The 22598-nt window shown below is 32.9% G+C and overlaps 1 protein-coding gene across 1 annotated transcript in view; it reads right to left on the bottom strand.

The window, feature by feature from the left end:
• Window positions 1-22598, bottom strand: part of SEMA3A (semaphorin 3A) — a 232946-nt gene that overhangs the window by 110246 nt on the left and 100102 nt on the right. Inside the window, exon 5 of the mRNA XM_004263415.3 lies at window positions 366-459. Coding sequence (XP_004263463.1) covers window positions 366-459 — 94 coding nt within the window. The remainder of the gene's footprint in view (window positions 1-365; window positions 460-22598) is intronic.

The raw sequence follows: 22598 nt of genomic DNA, 5'->3' as shown, positions 1-22598 counted from the left end.
CTTTCCTTCTGACCTGTCAAAATTCCCCCTTGAAACGCCTCTTCCCAAAAAATGAAAATCAAAACCATATTTTTACAAAACAAAAATTGTAAAGGTCTAGGGGGATGTATAGTGATTGAGCAGCCAATTTTAAAGATACTATTAAACCATTCTGATTAAAAAGAATCATAGACTAGATAGTACAATAATCAAATCAGCATTTAGTGTTTCTTCTTCATTTTCAAAATATTTGAAAATATCTCAACTGACATACTCCTAAAATATTTTATGATTAATAATGAAAAATCTTGGTATATAACAAGGAACATGCAATCTGGCTATTATCTACAGAAAATTCACTGTTTAGCTGACTGTTGACTGAGTACCTATTAAAAGAGATGCCGTCAGCAGTTTAGGGTCATATGGGCTCTTCCCACGGCCATTTTCAAAATGTGAGTCTTCCAGCTTAAAAATGTTGTCCTGTAGAAAAGAAAAAGAAGAATTCAATTTATTTATAATAGAAAGTATTTTTAACATGCCAGTTAATCAGAGAGAGGTTGAGTATTCTTCTGCACTATCAAGGTGTATTATTATTTGTGTAAACTTTAGAGATGCCAGAATAACTTAAGGGGGATAAAAACTAGCTATTACTAGACAAATATCTATTTAGCTTGGTGATTTTTAGTAGCATTTAGCATGCTGCAAGCAATAGTGTATAAGTGAACTCTAAAGGACAAGCACGCTATGATGAGTGATCATTTTATCACAGAGCTATGCTAAAAGCTACCCTAATGGCTCTTGAAAGAATGTTAAATTTAAACAAATAACTCCTTTACTTCCTTCACATAGAGAAAAAATAACAACTCACTATATTAGATGTCTGCAAGAAGATACGCTATCTCACTTCTCTGTATGTACTTTCCAGAAGGAAACAGTCATAGCAGTCACGTCCTCCACTCTGTCATTCCAACGACTTTGATGCTTACAAGCTCCTCAAGCATTTTAAAATTACTCACACCTTGGAAGGTGGAAGGTGCCTGAAACTATCCTTATCAATTTCTCTAAGTGGGAAATATCAAACTGTTTATTAGGATGGGTGTGCCTGGAGATAGTGTCCTTAGGACAACAAGCACAGAGGTGACACATTTTTATCACAGGGAAGTCTGCTCAGTTGAGGCTCAAGCACCCAGAAACTTAAGTGAACATTTGACTATGGAAGAAAGTATGCCAGAAAGCACTGCAACAAAATCCTTAAGAAGGAGATAACTAACTCATGCCTAAGACACTGTCCTCAGAATGTGAGGCTTCTATATGACAGTGGAATAAACTGGGGTATTTCTGAGCATTCTTTTCAGAACCAAGTGCTCTGGAAATTAATTAGGTCAGAATATGTATGCATTTTCCAGTAGCACATTAGCTTGTCCACAGACTGAAATAAAATACCTTTTTTGGCAATTTCTCTACTATTCACATAAAAGCATTTTCTATATTCTTAGGATAGTAAATGGTGTTCATTTTATGGCCAATATGGGTCACTTTATTTAACATTTAATATCTCTGATGGAGCTAATGGCAGAGTTTCAAATTATGACTCTTAAACTTCATTTGGGTTAGGGAAGAAGAGTGAAAAAGGAAGCAAACCAAAAATGTTCTCCATCTTTACTACTGTAAGAATTACCAAGTCTCCTGTTTGCTTGCAGTGATTCTGTACTTGGTAAATAGCTATCCCCTAGCAATGATGGTTCTTTAGCTGAATTCTAAAATTTACACTGTGAAAAATTTACGGGGTTTCTCAGAATTGTGCTAAGTTGTAGTAGGAAGGGCAGTGAGTCAGGAGTCAGGCCCACTTGGGCCAATGATTAGCTCTGGTTCTTTGGTGGCCAATTAATATCTCTGAGCCTTCGGTTTCTAAAAGTTAATGTTGATAAGGATATTTAATCTCAAATGTTTATTGTGAGGATTAAAGAATTGAAATAAAGTATTTTTAAAGCAACAAAATAAAAAACAGACACTATTTTTATTCTATTAATACTGCTCATATTACTGCTACAAGAATATGAAAATTTAACACAAGTTGTTACCATTGTTGTAAACTTTCCTACCAGAACTTGAAAGAAATATTACTTAAACACAGTTACATAAGTCACCAAATTATAAACTTATTTACAAATACACAATTGTCACAGACACTTGAATATTAAAATTATAATATGAAATTTATTGCCATATACTAAGAAGAAGCATAGAAGAAATCTTAAGAAATATTTAGATAAAAATTAGGAAATAATCCAAAATAAATATGCTCAGTAGATGATATACACTCTACTGCCACAATGATAGAAAATATTAAAATCTGTCTATGTGATTAGTCCTCACAGGTTAGAGGAAGCATCAAGGAGAAGTGGTGGTGTGGCTGAAAATATTGTTAGGAATATTAGTATAAATTTCTTGTCCTCATAAGACATTTTACAATACTGACAAAGATAGAGGAGCTATCTGTCAAAGTGTGAGACACATGATGTCTGGGATCATGTATCCACGTTAGTAAGACAATGCCAAGGTATATGAAAAGTACTTGAAACCTCGTGTTTAACATTTGATTTACAAGGTAAAGGATTAAACTTCATAGGAAGAGAGGTTAAGCATGTCAGTTACAGTTTAAGAGAAGATGAAAAACTATCCTTTGTCATGGTGTCAGGTAATGTGTTCAAAGCTGGCCTCCTTTTTCCTTTCCGTCTTTTTTCCTTTAAACGGAACTCTTGCCCACATTTCTGGGTTTCTACAGTGTAACTATTCTATATTCTTATAGGATTCTACTGAAGGGTAAAAGATTGAATTTCCTTTCCAGCCTAGTGATATGGGGCCTGGAATAAATATGATTTGCTTTCACAATAGGGAACTAAAAGATATTTCTTACATAGAAATGTTCGTAGTGTAAAATTCATACCTGTTACACATAGTAATGGAGTCTAAGGCTGTTGTAATCAGACAGAAATGGATATTATCCCTGGCTGTGCCTTTTATTATCTGGGCCTCAGGCAATCCCTAAACCCTTCTGAAGCTCAGTCATCTATAAAAGGAGGATAGGAAAATCTCATAGGGTTGATTGGGAATATTTACTGCGATAATGTATATAAAACAGTACTTAGTATGCCCTCAAAAATATTAATTTATTTTTTCATTGTTTATAGTTACCAAAATAAGATCATTCTTTCCTATACTGATTAATATCTCTCAAGCTACAGTGGAAATGCCTGCCTATATATTCATCAGTAGAAATTAAGACATATGTTTAAAAATACGTAAATACTTTGGACTCCCAAAATGCACTGAAAATTGTTTATTTCTATAGCTAGACCACAGTCCAGTTCAAAAGCTTTTCTGACCAAAAAAAACCCATTAAATATAATATGTACAGGAAGCAACCTAAGCGTCCATCGACAGATGAATGGATAAAGAAAATGTGGCACGTATATACAATGGAATATTACTCAGCCATAAAAAGAAACAAAACTGAGTTATTTGTAGTGAGGTGGATGGACCTAAAGACTGTCATACAGAGTGAAGTAAGTCAGAAAGAGAAAAACAAATACCATATGCTAACACATATATATGAAATTAAAAAAAAAATGGTTCTGAAGCACCTAGGGGCAGGACAGGAATAAAGACGCAGCCGTAGAGAATGGACTTGAGGACATGGGGAGGGGGAAGGGTAAGCTGGGAGGAGGAGAGAGAGTCGCATGGACATATATACACTACCAAATGGAAAATAGATAGCTAGTGGGAAGCAGCCGCATAGCACAGGGAGATCAGCTCCGTGCTTTGTGTCCACCTAGACGGGTGGGATAGGGAGGCTGGGAGGGAGACGCCAAGAGGGAGGAGATATGGGGATATATGTATACGTATAGCTGATTCACTTTGTTATACAACAGAAGCTAACACACCATTGTAAAGCAATTATACTCCAATAAAGATGTTAAATATATATATATAATATGTATAAAAATTCTCAATTAAAAAGGGCTACCATTTAATATGTCTGATGAACTTAATGTGATTGAGAGACACCAATATTGCTGTTTCTGTTATCTAGTGCACGAGACCTATTAGATGTGTGAAAACACTGACCCCTTGGAAAAGAAGTCTGTGTTAATATAATTGTACATTCTCGTCATACGTAGCATATCACGTAGACAACTGTCTGGCTGTACTTGGAAGACTTTTTGAAATCTGATTGCTACTCAATGATTTTCTGTTTTAAAGAGTGTTAAACAGATCACATATGCAAGTAATAAGACCAAAAATCTTAAGACCAATGTATACAATTAAACCACATAGCTTATATTCTTACTTGGGCTGAAATACTTTTCATTTTTAGTAATACATGAACAGAAATCTAGCTGCATGGATTCTAATTGCTTTAGCAGATACTGTGAGCATATCATATAAGTTATTGTGCCATATTTTATTACATGATTGCATCAGTTTTCAGCAACTATTTTTAGCTTTCAAGACCACTCTTTCCCCTTTGTCTTCTGGATTTCCTGAATGTTATTAGACTGCGGTGAGGTAAGACATTAGAGGAAATAATAACTGTGCTAATGTCTAATCCAAAGTTTTATAAATTATAAACCAGTGGTGACATCATGGCAATAAATTTCCTAAATCTCAATCTTGTCCAAGTAATAAATTTAGGGAACAAAGCTGCAATTTTAGTTGTTTTAATGATTAAAACATAAATGATGTTTGTAAGAAAGAAAAGAAAAGAAAATCCTATGTATATGTGATAGAATAACCATTTTGGGTGGGAAACTATATAAACTTAATCAAACCCAATACTTGGACAGTATTTTAAAACATACATTATTAAATTTTTTCAAATTGCTCTTTCTCATCTCCTGCTCTTTACAAAGATACTTTGTTTGCCAGTTCTAATGAATTATCAAGTATTCCTTGGTCACACCATATTTTTCTCATCTCTGCCTGAACTATCCCCAGCTCACCCGTCCTCAACCCCAGGGTGAACTTCCTTTCCTTTAAGACTAAATTCAAAAGTTACTTCCTAGTAGAAGTCTTCAGAGCTTCCTGGATATATAGTTTATTAATTTCCTTTGTGCATATCCTAATTAACAATAGTACACAAGCAATGACAATACTGGGTAAAACTACTGGCTTCAGCAATGAAGGGACGTAATAGGATCTCATAGGAAATACTGTGACATACTATATTTTACCCAAAGGAGATCCACTTGTGGATAAAATTCATCCGGATTTACTTCTCCTAAAATGGTGACTCTAGATCTATGCTGTGCAATTCTAATAGCCATGAGCTGCATGTAGCAATTTAAATTAATTAAAATTAAAAATCCTATTTCTCAGTCACACTAGTTATATTTTTAAGTGTTTAATAGTCACATGAGATTTGTGAATACAATACTGCACAGATGCAAACATTTCCACTGTCACAGAAGTTCTATTGGACAACACAGCTCTAGATCCTATTCCCTTAGCAGCAAAAGAGTAGAACTGAAAATTAGAGGCCCTCTAGGGAAAGAAAATTTGTCTTCAGAACACAATCATAGTAGAAAAAGTTCATGAAATCTACAAGGAAAGATTATAGTAAAATTACTAGTTTTTTATTTTTATTAGCTAGGGATTATCCTAAGTAAATTTTAATGGCAGAACAGATGAACAAATACATGTCCTGTATTTTTTTATATGCCATCCTTCTTTCATTCAAATTACTTTTCCCTAATCTATGCAGGCAAAAATTTCACTCATTGTTTAAAGCTTAAGTCATAATACCAGTCCATTAAATGTTCATTACTTTTCCCCAGCAGAAAAAATATTTTCTCCCTGGAACTTGTATAGAAATCTATTCATAATCTCTTCGTGCCATTTGTCACTTTCAACCTTGCTATTCAATAATGCACGTTTTTCTTTTCTTCCTATTAAATACTTTTGAGGCGAGGGAAAAATCTGATTCATTATTTTTCTCCCAAATACTAAGATAGAACTTTTCACTGAGTTAAAGCTCAATGAAAAAAAGAATGAATAAATGAGTGACCGTGTAACCGAGTGCACTAGAGAAAAACTATATCCAAGGAATAGCAAGGGCATTGCCCTGGACTCTAGGAGCTAATACTTCAAGGATATGACACAGATATGAACACAATTGTGCAGTAGAGGCCAGACTACAAAATTTAAATATTAAACCTAGCTTTAAAGTGAGTTTTAAGAAACATGCTAATCTTTAACTTTTTAGTGTTCTTATGTGTCACTATTAATAGATTATTGATACTTGTTACACACTTCAAATACGAGTTTACTCTTACTATAAAAGACAAAAAATAAAATTTAATGACAAAGAGCATAACGATACAATCCCTTTGCTTTTACATCCCTGTTCCTCTTTAACTTTCATTGGACCTTGTAGTTCATCAGTTATTATTAAGCTTGTTAATAAATATTACTCCTTTCAATACAGCCATTTTATTCAGGGAAAAGTTATCAAAATTGTCCTTTGTAGAAATTCAAAAATCTTTCTTATCAATGTAATAGCTCCATAATTCCAGGATAACTGTTTCACCTGACCAGTTTTTACTTACAGAAATTACTCCATGTATCTCTGTGATGTTGGCTAGTGGAACATCAAACTGGAGAAGCTGTTTGGGCTTTTGCCAAATACAATTTTCTACTTAGAAAATATATATAATTTCTTACTGGGATTTGCGCTTCTATATTTATTTTAGAAACTTTCTAATTTACATGTTTTCTGAAACACTATATAAATATTAATATGTACAGTAAATATATATTGATCTGTGACTATGTAAGAATTATGTTTGGAATATGAACGTGAAAGGTCTAATTATTTAATTCAATGAGCAAGAAATTACAATAAAAAGTACATAATAATAATATTATATAAACATGCTATTACAATGTTTATGAAGTATTTGGTAGCTATTTCACTTAACATTGAACACATACTAAGTGTTAATAATGTTCTAAGAGTTCATCTATGTCTTTTCACTTAATCTTCAAACAACCCTACTATTATTGTGCCAGTTTTACAGATGAGAAGCAGAGACATTTTCCATTTAATACTCGAAGTCATAAAGACAATAAATGATGGAGTAAGAATTTGATAACAGAACTCTTTCCAAATCCATGTTTTTAACCACTATATAAAAAAGTGGGCTTACCATAAATATTACGTTAAAAAAATAACTGCATGAGATGTACCCTATGATAGTAGAAACTGGAAACTACAGGAGTTCAAAGTGGGGATAGATAATTTTATGTTTCAGCATATAAAGAAAAGCTTTATTTGATTTAGTCCTTTAAAAATGTATTTTGATGGGAGGTGAGTGTATCTGGGAGTACGCATGTGTGTGTTTGTGTGTTCATTGGTTATGGGTGCAGAGGGCCAGAGGAGCTCATAGATAGAGGGCAGAGGAAAGCACAGATGCCGGTTAGTCCATCTAGAGGAAACAGCATGAACAAAATCCCCTCAAAATAGATATAATTCATATGATAAGTAACATAAAATTGAGTTTAGACAATGAAGACTGTATACATATATTAAGAGATAAGGTAGATAAATAAATTTGAAATCAAACTGTGGATAGTTTCCTGTGCCAGAATAAGCAATTTAGCATGCATTCATGACACGGTGATAATTTTAGCTGGAGAACAATAGCATCAAAGAGGTGCAATATTATGATGAATCTGACAGTGATGCATAGGATGATTTAAAGATACATGAGCCTTGTGACAGGAAAAGACCTACTGCCATAGCCTGGGGAGGGGAGAATTAGCTCTTCTTACACATTACGGCAGTTTAAAGGAATTTTTTACGTTGTGTGTTACGATGGTCAAGTCATTTAGCTTCTTTGTATTTCACGTTTCTTAACTTCAGTTGCATCAGAATTCCCTTTAATATTCCAGTGAAGCTATGGATTCTTTGTTCCAGAAAATTGAAGCTAAGCATACGTATGTTTTATAAGCAATCTTTAGGGTTTATTGACTTTATGTAGTCATGGCAAGAGTTTCCAAATCAGCTATTCTACAAAGACCTTTCCATTTCTAACTTGGTATGATTCTCTCATCCTATCCCTCTGAATCTGGACATTTGCTTCTGTTGTTCTTTGGCTCTGTCCTTGAACATAATACAGGGATTATCCAGACTTTTAAAACCCATTTTCGTTTTCATTCTCTACATACTATTATTTGGTATTCATTTATTTTTATAAATTCAGCTATTGAACTTCAGCCCCAATCCCTCTGCTATTCTAATCATTCAAACTTGGTTTCCTGGCCTGTATGAAATCTTCCATTTTCCACGGTTATTTCAAAATTGAGAGCTATTAAGAGGCCTTGGCTCTTCAAAAGAATATAAGAGCAATTACGAATAATAAACTTCATAAAAATTAGCCTGTCAGAAAGAGTTATTTAACAATATACATTGTGGGAAGATACAAAAGAAATGTAACCCTGGTATCTGTCACTGAGGGCTGGGAAATTTAAAAAGTAGTGCTATGTGAATAAAGCAAGTATAATTTTCTGCCCTGATTATAATATATTAGCCCTGTCTTTGATTTCACTATGATTGCAGCCATACTACATTAGAACTTTATTTTTCTCTACAATCTAATAAAACATTGCTGCAAGTAAATGACTGACTGCTAATTGAAAAAGAATCTCAGTGAAAGATAAGCTCAAGGAAAAGCTATACACTTGTAAGGATTTTTAGAACTGAGTATACTAATACCTTCTTCTCATATTATTGATAATTAATATTTTTGAGTAGTTTTAGCTGCACAATAATTACAAGATTTGGTTTTAAATCCCAAATGTAGTCATTTGATGCTAAAATGTTTAGAGTCAATAATTATAATTATGCTTATTCAATAATTGCCAATACTTTTCAAATATACACTTTGGAAAGTAAATTTTTCTCAGCAAAAGCCAATTATATGATAATTGTTTTGACAAAAATATATTTTATTAAATTAAATAAAAATATTCCAGTTATATAAAATATAGTCCAATTTAATATTCATAATATGTGATCCCTTTCTAGTTACATCTATGCAGACTTTTTTCACTGAATATAATTTCTGTTCCTGAGAAACTCTGAGGATCCAAAACAGAAAGAAGGATAATATCATCAGGGTACACAACATTTCTATAAAGTTTATCTCTAGATTAAATGTAAGTAGGAATGGTTAAAATCATTGATTTCAATTTCTATAGTCTGTTCAAGCATTGCTTTAGTAAAGCAGAAATCTTACCTCTAAAATTTGTCTCCAGAGATTATATGGCTTTTCTGCGACCCAGATTTGTTGTTGTTGTTATTTGAATTTGAAGGTAGATGTGGTCAAAAATATTATCAATAATTATAAAATCTAGATTATATAACCCCTTGTGCCAATTATTGACTGTAAACTCTAAAACAAGTTTCAAAAATCTCTTTCATGTGTCAACATTCTTATCTATGAAAATACTCCACATACTTGCCTCAAGGATTCAATGAGATATGTGAATTAACATAGGAAAGCATACTTAAACCATATAGAAATTTAGTTCATTATAATTTTAATGATCCTAAATTCACTATTAGTGGTACATCTTTATTATGATAGCATGTTGATAACTCATTATCTATGATAATGCAATAGGTAATATGTGTTAAGCAAATATTAGCCATGCACACTCTCCTAAGTGCTTTATAGGTATTTACTTTTTTATCATTACAATACCCCTTGAAGTACATAGTGTGATAACACTAATTTTACAGATGAAATAACAAAGACTGAGAAAAAATGACTTGCCTAAGGTCATATACTATATAGTAGAGTCAGGTAAACAATTTCCATAACCAGTAATAAATGGAGGGATTCTAAAATCCTTATTTTTTGTGTTTGATTTGCACACCATGTTACTTTATAAATACACATCATACATAAAGTGTTATAATAATATCTCTTAATTGTGTTTTCCTTGTATTTCAAGCATACGTTAGGTCCTGAATTAATCTTAACTGAATTGACCATGACAGATAACACTCTATTTAATATAGTCCCCACATTATACTCTAATACAGTAAAGACAAGTAGAAAAAAACTAACAGTTCTAACTTTATTTGCAGAAAAATATATGAAATTACTTTGTTTCCAAGTTTGTGAGAAATTAGTATCACTTTATTTGTTGTCCACCCAGTAACAACATACACTTCCTACAGCTGGATTAAATAGGATTTGCCCTCTAAATTTAAGGGATCTGAATTTATCTGGGTTCCTCAAACAAACATCAGTGACATAATTCATCTGCTTTTTGTCATCATTAAAATTAATGGTATAAACCAAGGAAAACAGAAAGCATATGTGTTCATACTTCATGCAGATTATGTTTTTAATAGGAGCTTAATTTGAGTTTATGCAGATATCTCATACCTGTCATGGTTTAATCATTCAGCTATGAATGCCTGTTAACTCCCAAGGTATATAACAATGAAAGGGAAAATTTTATCTTGGCTAGAATGAGAAATTCCAGAACATGAACAATTTACTCTAAAATATTTTGCCCCAGTGAGACCTGGTAAAGTGAGCTCAGTCAAAGAGCAAATCAAAAGTCCCCAAAAAGTAAAGTAATGGAACAATTCACTTGATCTTTCCATGTGCATTTTAAGTCTTCTATGTCCAAAACATAGTTATTTTGTATTTGCCATCTTATAATTTCACAAAGCATCAGTGTTTTTTTATCCTAAACTGTGAAAGTACAGCTATTATTTTTAACCATTTCTTTTTATAAATGTGTTTGTCACATCCATGATTAGACACCACTGGGGAATTTTATCGACCTAAATGTAAATATGTCAATAGAAAGTAGCATATGTTCTGTAAGAAGTATTGGAATCTACTCATATGGTTTCTTTACATTTCAAGATTTTTTCATAGATACCATCTGGGAAGCAATGAGGCCAAAAGAACTAACATTTTATTTATACCAAGCTTTGTTTTAGCAAAGCTTTGTCATTCAAGTGTTGTTATAATCGTATGACATAAATGTATGATTTTCTTTTAGCAAATTAGCAAAGATTACAAAAATAATTTTTATTTTTGGCAAAGGTATTTTAGCAAAGAGACAATCTTGTCAATTCTTGGGAAGAAGATAAATTTTAAAGAATAATTTGGGAATTAGAAAGCTCTTTAAGAATGTCCATATACTTTAACTTGATTATTTTACTTTTGGAAAAATATACAAATGAAAATAAAAATTTAAAAATTAAAGCGAGAAGAGGTTAACCATGGTATTTAGAAGACTGAAAAAAAATGTAAATGCCAATAAGAGGAGGGTAGTAAACTATGACCTATCTACAAAATATATTATGATACAGATATTAAAATAAATGTTTATATTAAATGTTATAATATCTAGAATACCTTTGTTAAGTCATTGTGGAAGCAATATGTAGTAATACAACAACTATGTAATAAGATACATGGAAAAACAACTTGAAGAAAATTCATCAAAATATTGAATCTCTAGTTTAGATATTTTTTTCTATATATATTGTTTTTATCTACTTTTAATATTGTATACAATGATCATGCAGCCCATGTATTAAAAACAAAACCCCCCAAAAACCCCAGGGTTACTATATCTTAAGTAAACTTTCAAATTGGCAGTTCATGAACAGAATCTGGCCCAGAGACATGATTTAGTTGACATGCGGTTTTGAAATCTTTAATATGAAAGCCTTTTCATGAGACTTAGAACTTTCCATAGGACAATTCAACGTTTCCATTGCTCCCCATTTTTTGTGTTTCCATTTTCATCTTTTTATGTCACCTGCATGGTACCGTAGGTATTTAAGTTTGCAACCCCTATAAAGCATTGTGAATTACTTAATTACCAAAAACTACATTGCATTATCATCTTATTGTCTCCATTTTTCAGATTTACTTCAAATAAAGTTTAGCAATTAATCATGGCTATACACAGAAGTTAATGGCAACTTCAAAGTGCTCTGAAATTCAAATTGTCATAGTATCATAAATCTCCATAGCTCTTCACTCATTCTTTTTATATAATTAAATAAATCTATACATGCACTGCTGTTTAACAATGTCTCTGTTTTATTTAGAAAAAATTAACTGCTCCAAATATTTATATCTAAATTAATTATCCAGAATTCATAAGGCTTGATCTTTAAGGCTGTGTGGTTAACTATTGCAAAATACAGGCAGAGTAGTCCTTAGAGAAGTACCCAGATATTGGGTGGCTTCTTTTGCTTTCAAATTAATGATGAGGAAGACATTCTATATCACATGTTGAGTTGACTTTTGGGTCATTATTTCTAATCGACTATAGTGAACACTTGTATTATTTATAAATGTATCTCTCTCACTGGTAGAAGTCAGTTTCTGGCTATAAAGCAGATTTTTTTGTTATCAAACAATTATAATTACACAACATAGAATAAATCAAGCATTTTTACTTGGTTTACTTTTATTTATTTTTTATGACTAACTTACTACTTTCCAGACAATGCAAGAACCTTAGAATATATCATATCCATTTATTGCTGCTTCCTCTGGCTGGTGAGCAATACATTTTTATTCCATTTTTCATGGATAGGTGCATCTGTCTTTCACAGCTCCTGGTTTTATGCAAGGAACTCAGCTCCAAAATTCTGCTTGCATGGGTCTGAGGCTGCGCACCCTGTCCTCTCTGTGTTTCTTAAGATTTCTAATTACATAAATTTTATATTATAATTTCATTTAAGAACTACATTTTGTTACAGCTGTCTTTTATAAAATTTGATAAGCTGTATGGCAGTTTTCTCGGACTCTGTTTTTCCCAACTAGAAAATTCCTAGCCAGGAATTCCATGTGGATTCCTAAACCAACTGTTTTAGGAAATGATCTTTTATCCAAAAAATAACCTCATTTTGTCTTCAGTTACTGTTGAGGCTTTCTACCACATTCTAGAACCTGGGTTAATTTTATAACACAGATCTTCTTTTTTAAGCTTTCTATGTCCATCTTATTATCTTGTCCTGACGTCTATGATGTCTCTACTGTGAATCTTTCATTGTATCTGTAATTCACATATACACAGATTTCAAGAAGTTCCCTCTTCAGTAAGACTTCTATGCTACCTTCTTATATAAAAATGTACTTCCTTCCTGTACATTCACATCTGCCCTGGTAGGTCCGATAGCTGGAATCACTGTATCATATTGATCCTTTCCTACCATCTAAAATGCTAGACCCTCAATTGCTGTCAAATATTCCAATCATCGTTGTATTACTTACTCTTCTACCACTGGTAAAGATCATTTTCACCACTGGTAAAAAGCATCCTTTTCTAGCCTGAAATCTAAAAGCCACTATATTAGGTTGCTACAAGAACATCAATCACACTACTTTAGAAATACATCTTCTTAAGGAATATTTCTTATCTATCTGCCTATATGAGTTTTCTATTGCTATACAACAAACTACCACAAACTTAGTGGCTTAAAACAACACCTATTATAGCCCAGTTTCCGTGGGTCAGAAGTCTGGGCAAAGTTTAGCAGGAACCTCTGCTCGAGATCTCATAAGGCTGAAATCAAGATGTCAGCTGGGGCTGCAGTCTCTTCTGATGCTCAGGGTCTTCTTCCAAGCTCATTCAGTTTTTGCCAGAATTTAGTTCCTTATAGCTAAAGAACTCAGAGTTACTACCATCTTCTTTGAAACCAGGGGAACTCACTTTTCTCTACTTGGTTTATTAACTAGAAGGTTTGCTGTTGAAAATCACACCTTACACCTAAAATTACCATTTGCGTGGACTGGACATTTATGTCATTGTAGATGACATTTTCAATTACAGAAAACATAATAAGTCATCATAAATTATTTTAAGAGTAGTTGAAAGCTCAATTAGTATCTTGCTCAGCTTGTTGATGTCCATTTATTACTCTTAAAATAATATATTTTAATCCCTGTCATTAAGAACTGTAAAATTTTAGGTGTGGAGAGAATAGTAACACATAAAGACTGAGAGTAGTATAATATTGAATACTGTAAGATATGACATATATCCCTACATACTTTGTAGCATACAAATTCAAAATGAAGAGATGTTTTTAGTAAGTTGAAGAAAGCACATGATATATTTGTGGCATAATTAGAAGAATGAACCAACCTGAACAATGAACTGGGAATAACAGGAAAGAAAAATTTAGCAAAACTGTATTTTCTAAGTGTCTTGGCATTGTTAATTTTTTTTAAATTGTCAATATTTTCCAAACTTATATTTGATCAATATTGATGGGTAATATACATAATTACAGTTAGAAAGCCCCTAGACATATACATATGTTTATATATATGTGTGTGTATATATATATATATATATATATATATATACACACACAAAAGGAAAAACTGGAAATATGCAGATAACATAACAAAGTTATGCTAGACTACTAATTATATTTATATGGATATGTAGTTATAAATATGAATGCATATATGTACATATAAACACATTTACATATATTCTATATATCTGATCTCATATATTATATATTACATATAAATATGTATATATGACTTAATATTATATATATTTTAAGGTTCTTCTTAACCATGATACTAGGTTTACAATTTTTTTTTTTTTTTTTCCGATACGCGGGCCTCTCACTGCTGTGGCCTCCCGCCACGGAGCACAGGCTCCGGATGCGCAGGCCCAGCGGCCACGGCCCATGGGCCCAGCCACTCCGCGGCATGTGGGATCCTCCCGGACCAGGGCACGAACCCGTGTCCCCTGCATCGGCAGGCGGACTCCCAACCACTGTGCCACCAGGGAAGCCCTACAATTTTGTAAACATACAGATGCACACAAACTATATTGTATATTTTAAAGGTTAAGAGAACAAAACACTATTTTTCATTTTTAATTATGAGACTGACTAAAGGTTCTCTGTTTTAATTTCTGCCCTCTTCATTGCTTTTTCTTTCTAACACTGAGAGCAAGATTGAGGACGGCTTGCCCCATGGTGGTAGAAGAGAAATACTTAAAAAAGGAGTCTACCTTTTGGGGTAGCTTTTCAGTTTGCCTTGTAGTTTTGGTTTCATGCTGCTTCCTTAAAATTATTTTATCATCATCTTAATTATCCATGCTACTGTTGTATGCCAACAGTAATGAATAGCACTAGCCCATTGTTAATGCCTATTTATTACTCTTAAAAATATATATTTTAATCCCTGTCATTAAGAACTGTAAAATTTTAGATGTGGAGAGAAAGTAACACATAAAGACTGAGAGCAGTATGAAATAAATACTAAATACTAGCAGTATAAAATAAATAAATACTAGTAGTATAAAATTGAATACTGTAAGTTATGACATATATTCCTACATACTTTGTAGTATACAAATTCAAAATGAAGAGATGTACAGAGAGGCAAGAAGTATATGCTCTTGAAAGACTAGAATATATTACATATGTTTCATTCATTTTCAAATTGTGAATTATTTATTTGGGCTGAATTCTAGATACAAAGCTATATAACAAGGATGAGCAGCAGGAAGGGGAAAGTGGAAAGAACTCAAGATGATAACAAAAGAGTGTAAAAGATAATGAAAATGGCAGTCGGTACACTGTGGAGTGGAAATTTAGGTAATTTCTAATATTATTGTTATCAGTGAAGAATCCTGTATTACTAAATAAAAAAATACTATTTGAAAAAGAAATACTTTTTTTGGGTCATCTTTATTTTTAATCTTGCATACAAGTGCTGTTCCTTAATTTAAAAAGAAAAGGTTATACTATATTACATCTTGTAAGAATTTAGTCCTGAGGTCCTTTTTAAGATATGACAAAGGAAAATCTAGGAGCATCTTGATTATAAAAAATTCTACAGGTAAAGTCCATAGTGGTATTAGCTTTTGAGCTCAAGGAATTCCTATATCAACCAGTTATGAAGTCTAACAAGAAATTCAAGCCATCCAAAACCTGCACATGGATAGAAAAACTAAATTTGGCTGTATTAAAACACTGCAGGTGGCATGCTCTCAAAGTAGTCATCCATACCTAAAAGTACATAGTCAAATCTTGTCTGAAGTGTACAGGATCATTTAAATAATATATAATGTCAATTGCTAGTGCTATTCATTACTGTGTCATTATAGTTATTTTCAAAAGAGAGGTTTCATCCTTAAAATTTGATATTAGAATTTAATCAGTAGGATATGACATCACAGAAACACATAAAAGCATTTATAAAGAATGTCAAAATGCGAAGGAGGTCCAAATTTGATTGAAATGTAATTACTTAAAATTATTTTGGTAAATAAACCAATTTCTGATAACATTTTCTATATTTATATACAAGGGTATTAAATTATGATCACCTTATAAGAGATGGTTCACCGTATCTACTATATGTATGTTTTTACTGATATTTACTAAAATAATCAACTAAATACAAATGTAATTAACTAAATAATAATTTGAAACCACATTTATTTAAAAATACATACTTCTTTAGTATTGTATGTAATAAATGTAAATAAAACCAAAATGATGACTGACTCAAATAAGGGATAACCATGGCCTCTAGATAGTCTAGATTTATTAATATTACTATTTTATGCAATCCATCAAAATAAATAAAAACACTGAAGTTCAGGGAGAATAAATGATTATTTAGTATCTCAGTTTTAGAACCTTTCCACCAAATAATTCTGCCTCTTTCCATGGTCACCTTTGTGTGTTACTGTTACAACATTTATTCTTAAATCCATAGTTAATTCTGTAAAAGCCATTATTCTATGTACAATTCAAGCTACATTGCAAGTGCCATTACTAATCATCTTATGTTTATTTTTGTTGGCCTGTTTCAAGTCCAGACTTCTGCTTGGCTGAGCATCAGTGATCATACAAGTGGTTGGTATATAGCAGGCTCAGAACCACCAACCATTGCAATGAAATTTCATTTGGTTACACGTTGAATGGCTTGATTTTTGAGTCAGATTTAGTTTTATAGAATCATTCACAGTTTTGCTACAGTTCTTAATTTATCTCTTTCAAGTCCCTAAGTGTTAATTATTTATTTCTTTTGATGCTTTAAAATGCTTTTAAAAAAAATAACCGTAAAGACCAGGAAAATGATGACCTGGTTATTGTTTCAAGGCAATTTTTGAGATTATTGTACGTATTTTGAATAAATGATCAAGTAGCTATAAGATAAATGATATTTATATTTGAAAATAATCCTAAAATTAGGTTAGATAATAAAATAACACAGTAGGGAAATTATGTCTGATTAATGAATTGTAATTCTGTACATGTTTCTTTATAAATTTTCACTCAGAAAATCTGAATCATTAAAGGGACCAATCAGCTCTCTGGATAGTTGAATTGAGACAGTGAGTTGAGAATAAATGTATAAAAATTCAGATGAAATTGCTTATGGCATGATCTGGTTATTCCAATTTTCCACAAATCATAAAATAATCCCCTAAATCCATTGTGCTTAGAATGCCTCATAGCTAATTTGGAATATCAAGGATATGGGGGCAAAATTCATTTAGTATCTTAAATAGTTAGCTGTACAACTGTTGCTTATCTATGTGGTATTATAAAAAGTCCTCCCAAAAGAGGCGAGATACTTTTTTTTAGAGAGTTATTTTGTGGTTTTTAAACATTTCTGGAATTTGAGCATAGTCTCCTATCATTTAAATTTATGCTCCCAGATATGGCATGTATTAGAAATCTAGCTCCTCCTATTTGAAGACACTCAAATTTTGCTAATGCCAAGGTAGTACGCATAAGGAAAAATGGAAAACTAGGCAGCTTTCCAGCTGGTTAATAAAAAGCCACAGCACCCATTTGCTTCATATATCCCATATCTTAAGTCAAAATTTCTGAATATGAGCAAAATAAAGTAGGAATCTGTCCTCAACAGTAGGTGAATTACTTTTGTCTTTATAGATACAGACTGTCCAATATTCTGGAAACCTGCTTGTGAGGTTTTCACTATTCACTGATATTATAATTGTCAAAGACAATGCCATTAGGAAAAATAAAGCTACAGTATGTTGAAACCTAAAAATGCCTATGAAATGTGATGCCTAACCATGTGGGTTTCTCAAGGGATGTTAAGAATAAAGGATAAGAATATGTCAGTATTAGTGAGGGAGGATGCTACATGTGGATTTTTTTTTTTTTTTTTTGGCTAACTGCACGAATGGACTGTATTGAAGTTTAGGAGGAGCAAAGGGAGGATGAGAGGGGGTGTCTAGGAAATGAGAACATAGATGTAGGAGGATATCACATTACACAGAGCATAGATGTAGGAGGATATCACATTACACAGAGCTTTGAAACTGATCGTAAACTCTTAGACACTGTTCTGGGGGGGGAAAGTAACTGGTGGGCTGAGATGAGGGCAGTGAGTGAACACAGATGGAAATGGAAAACTGCTGCATGATCAAGAAAGGAGAAAATACGATAGGAACTAAGTTGAGGAATATCCTGAATCATGTGCTAAAGTTATAAACTGTAGCACAATTGGAAAATTTGAAATCTGGAATTTTTTGTAGATAAAATTCCAATAACATTTAACAGAGAAAAATAATTAGAAAACATGAAATAAATTTGTTGAGCTATTTACACCATAAAATTAATTTTATCTTAACTATACCCTTATATTACTCTAATGTTTTGTATCTTCTTTAACCTTTTAAAAGTAAATGAAGCCATCCTCTATTTTGCATCCCCTTTGCACTTTTAAAAATAAAAGAGGCAAAATGGAAAAGACACATGAGTGGATTATCATGAAGACATGACTGTTGAGAGTCAGAAGCTTTGATACAATATTTTGGAAGAGGGAAGTACAACTGAACCTTAAATGTATAATCAAACCAGACTGCTCACCTTCCACTAATTTTTTGGTTTTATTTTTCCCATCTTGTTGTTGTTTGGCACTTTATAATTGCTTCAGTGCCCAAACATAGGTGCCACACAGAATCAGGGAAGAGGCCAGAGCAATGCTGTTTTTACTGTTTTCCTAGCCCTATAGCTATTATAAATTGTAGGTGCTCTGTGTGATCACTTTGCAGAACCAAAGGGTGAACATCAAAGCCTGCTGCTACTGATGTGGCTACTACAATTACTATTACCACGGTCCCCTTTGCCTGCCCTCTCTCTGATACTAGCATTAAATTACAGCAGCACAAGTTGAGAACATAGGAAGATGCGAGTCCTGTGCCGGCTACTTTCACAGTCTCTGGGTTTGAGCCCAGGCTCTGCTGCTCTGTAGTTGTGTGATTCTGACTTTCACCTAAAGCTGTTTTCTCCTATGTGACTGGACCATATAAACTCTTTGCTATTAGATTTATTATTGTTATTTTCAAATCATATTTATATTCCCCACAAACTTGCTAGGAGGCAGATATTATTTTATTCACTTGACAGTTAAGGAGAATGCCTATGCTCCAGGGGGTACAACTAATAATTAACAGAGCTGGAATTCACAATAATTATGTTCATGGCCAAGGTATTATAGTAGAAGATAGGCTTAACTGTTCAGGTACTGCTACATGAAATGTGTGATTGTAAAAATTCATACCAAAAAAGTTCTGGTTTGTATACTGAGAAAAATTTCTGGGAACAAGGAACTATTATTTCTAATCTTGTTCTACCACAAGTTGTCTTAACTTGTTTCTTCACATGTTCAAAATGATAACCAGAGGACTGTGTAACACATGATAGACCTGAGAAAAAGAGATAAGTTTTGTTTTTTCCCAAGGATTAATTGGGAAATATATTTTAGACACATAAAGATAAATTTGGCTGGCTGCACAATTTGTTTTTCTTGACTGACACTGCCTTGAATTTGATTCCTTTCACATATTCCAAATTTCACATGTAAATTGTTTTATTCTTATCCCTTGTTCTCAACGATCCCTTCCATGTTAACATTTTATTCTGAATTCCACTCCCACTCTTCTACTTATAAGGCCATAAACACCAATGACTTTCTTGTTCCAACTCCCCTGGAGTTTTCCCAAGGCTTTTTGTTGTTGTTGTTCCTTGGCATTTTCACTGACTATGGAAATTCTGAGTGCCTATTACAAGGTAAGATTTTCTGTTTTGACTCTGTTCTGTGTTTGTTCTACCCCTGTCTATTTCCTTTTTCTTCATCATTTCTTATGTAACTTCACCAAAAGTACTTTCATTGAAGTTTAGTCTTTGGCTTTTTTATATTTTATTTTCCTTTAATCATCACTCAAAACTTCACTGTCACGACTCCCTCGCCTACATTTTACTCTTTTTTTCCCTTCAGCTTAATATCTGCCTAAGTGACATACTGCTTCGATGTCTCATCCAAATCATAACCTCGACAGAGTGGGAACCAAGCACTGCAAGTTCTCTCTTAACACCAGCGTCCTATAATCAAGCCAATTCTCCTAATGATGCTCCAAATCTTATCAATGAAATCATCATTATTACACATGTTCAAAGCCCAGAACATACCTTGGTTTATCAGTTTCATGTATTCTTTACTATCAATTATCAATTTGTTTATCCTTTAACCAAAAAAGCTCTTATAGTTTTTTCTTCTACCTTTACCGTTAAAATGTTGGCTATGCAATCATCTAACTGGTCTTCCACATGTATTATCTATTTCTTCTAAGCCATCATCCATGCAGTGCTACAGAAATAAATACAAATGCATTTACACCATATATTTTCCAGAACAGATTTCAAGTGTCATAGGATATGACAAAGTAGCATAAATTAAGGTGTGGCAAGCAGAAAGGGCAATAGGGCTGTTATTACTCTGGGCCAGTAACAGGGCTAAAAGGAGATACTACATTCATCAATACACCTGCTTAAGACGGGCCACGGTTTTGGTTCAGAACTTTCTAGCACAAGAGGAAAGAGGGAAACCTTGTCAGTGTCATTATTCACACTGTCTCTGATATAGAAAATAAACTAAGGGCAATCCACATCATCCACGAACTAACCTCGACTTACCTTCCAGTAGAACTGACCACAGTTTCCCTTCTTTAGCCCGTTAGTGAACCTGCATATCATTCTAGAAGACAACACATCTACCATCTTCACAGGCATTTATCTCACAGAACATGGAGGAAAATTTGCTTCTACCTCTTCTATATCACTTAATTCTTTTTCTATTGTGTTCATCTTCATATTTGTTACGATAGGCACTTGTCCTATATTTCTCCCTCTCTTACCTTCAGCTTCTATATATACTAAAAATTTATTTTGAATCTATCTCACTGCAGCTACCCAAATGTAGGCCGTTTCTTCTCTCCTGGCAGCCACATTCAACGGTTTCCCTGCTTCTGGCCTCACCTTCTCCAAACCACCTTGTATGGTCTACCACCTTTTAACATACAAACCGTTCCCTGGCACCTGGTGCATATTCCTCAATCAGAATCCATAAAACTCTATTTAATAATTTGTTTTCTTTCCCCTCTATTCTTGTAAGCTGATCTCTCTATATTTTCCTAGTTCTTCCAGTATAATTTCTGAAACAGAACATCACTCCTAAATAAATGAATGAATGAATTAATAAACGAATGAATTTGCTGAACTAAAATGTGTAAGTTTTTTTTTTTAAAAGAACCACATTTTCTTGCTTTTTGATATAGTTCATTGAAGCTTTGGGGATGAACAGAACTCATCATAGCCTTAACAAAGATTCCTGGTTAAAGAAATGCTTGGACATGCCTCTTTAAATTGCAACTATTTCTAAGAGTTATTATGCTATAGTGGGTTTTCAGAATGTTCTTCTGAAATGTTATAAATGTTCTTTGAAACTGGAAGAAGCTTTTCTTTTTCTGATTGCATCCTTTTGTATTAGGTAGTTAATGCAGTGAAAAAAGATTATCTGTTTGCAATTTTTCAAAATTAGATTTCATCAATAGGATTAAAATATCAAGATTAGATTTCTGCTTAGCTTCCTAGATTTCTTTGATGCTCTTTCCCTTTTTATCCAATTGCATTATCACATGCTTCACTAGCACTTTAAAGCTGTATAAAACCTGCTTTCTTCATATTAATTTCCCATTCAGCCATCCTCAGTAGCTTTCTTTTTCGTATATATAACTTTCTTTCAAGATTCCTCATAATTTGGCCTAATCCAAATGTCCAACTCTATTTCTTCCTATTTTCTAATATGCAAAATGGCTTATTCAGCATATTCTATTACCCCCACTCCATACCCCAAAATAGTGCATCTGCTATTAATTTCATGTCTTTTGTTTTTTTGGTTTCCTTTTGTAATGAAAATATTTACCTTGTTCTATCCTTTTATCCAAACTCTTGCAGGCCATTATCAGAATTCACTTTCAAGTAACTTACCACAGGTACTGTAATAGGAGGTTATCGTAGTTATAAAGACCTGGGTTCAAAACGTGACTCTGGAATTCCCTAGATCAATGAACCCCTCTAATTCCCATTTTTCTCATTATAAAATGGAAAAAAATTCCATCCGCCTAGTTAGACTGTTGGAGTGATGAACTAAGATAACTACTTGGCTCAGTGTTTGGACATGTAATCGTTAATTTTCAATGATCCT

The sequence above is a fragment of the Orcinus orca genome, chromosome 9 (genome assembly GCF_937001465.1).
Source record: "Orcinus orca chromosome 9, mOrcOrc1.1, whole genome shotgun sequence".
Taxonomy (NCBI): Eukaryota; Metazoa; Chordata; class Mammalia; order Artiodactyla; family Delphinidae; genus Orcinus; species Orcinus orca.
The sequence above is the reverse complement of the archived record's forward strand: the minus strand, read 5'-3'. Positions and strand labels throughout refer to the sequence as shown.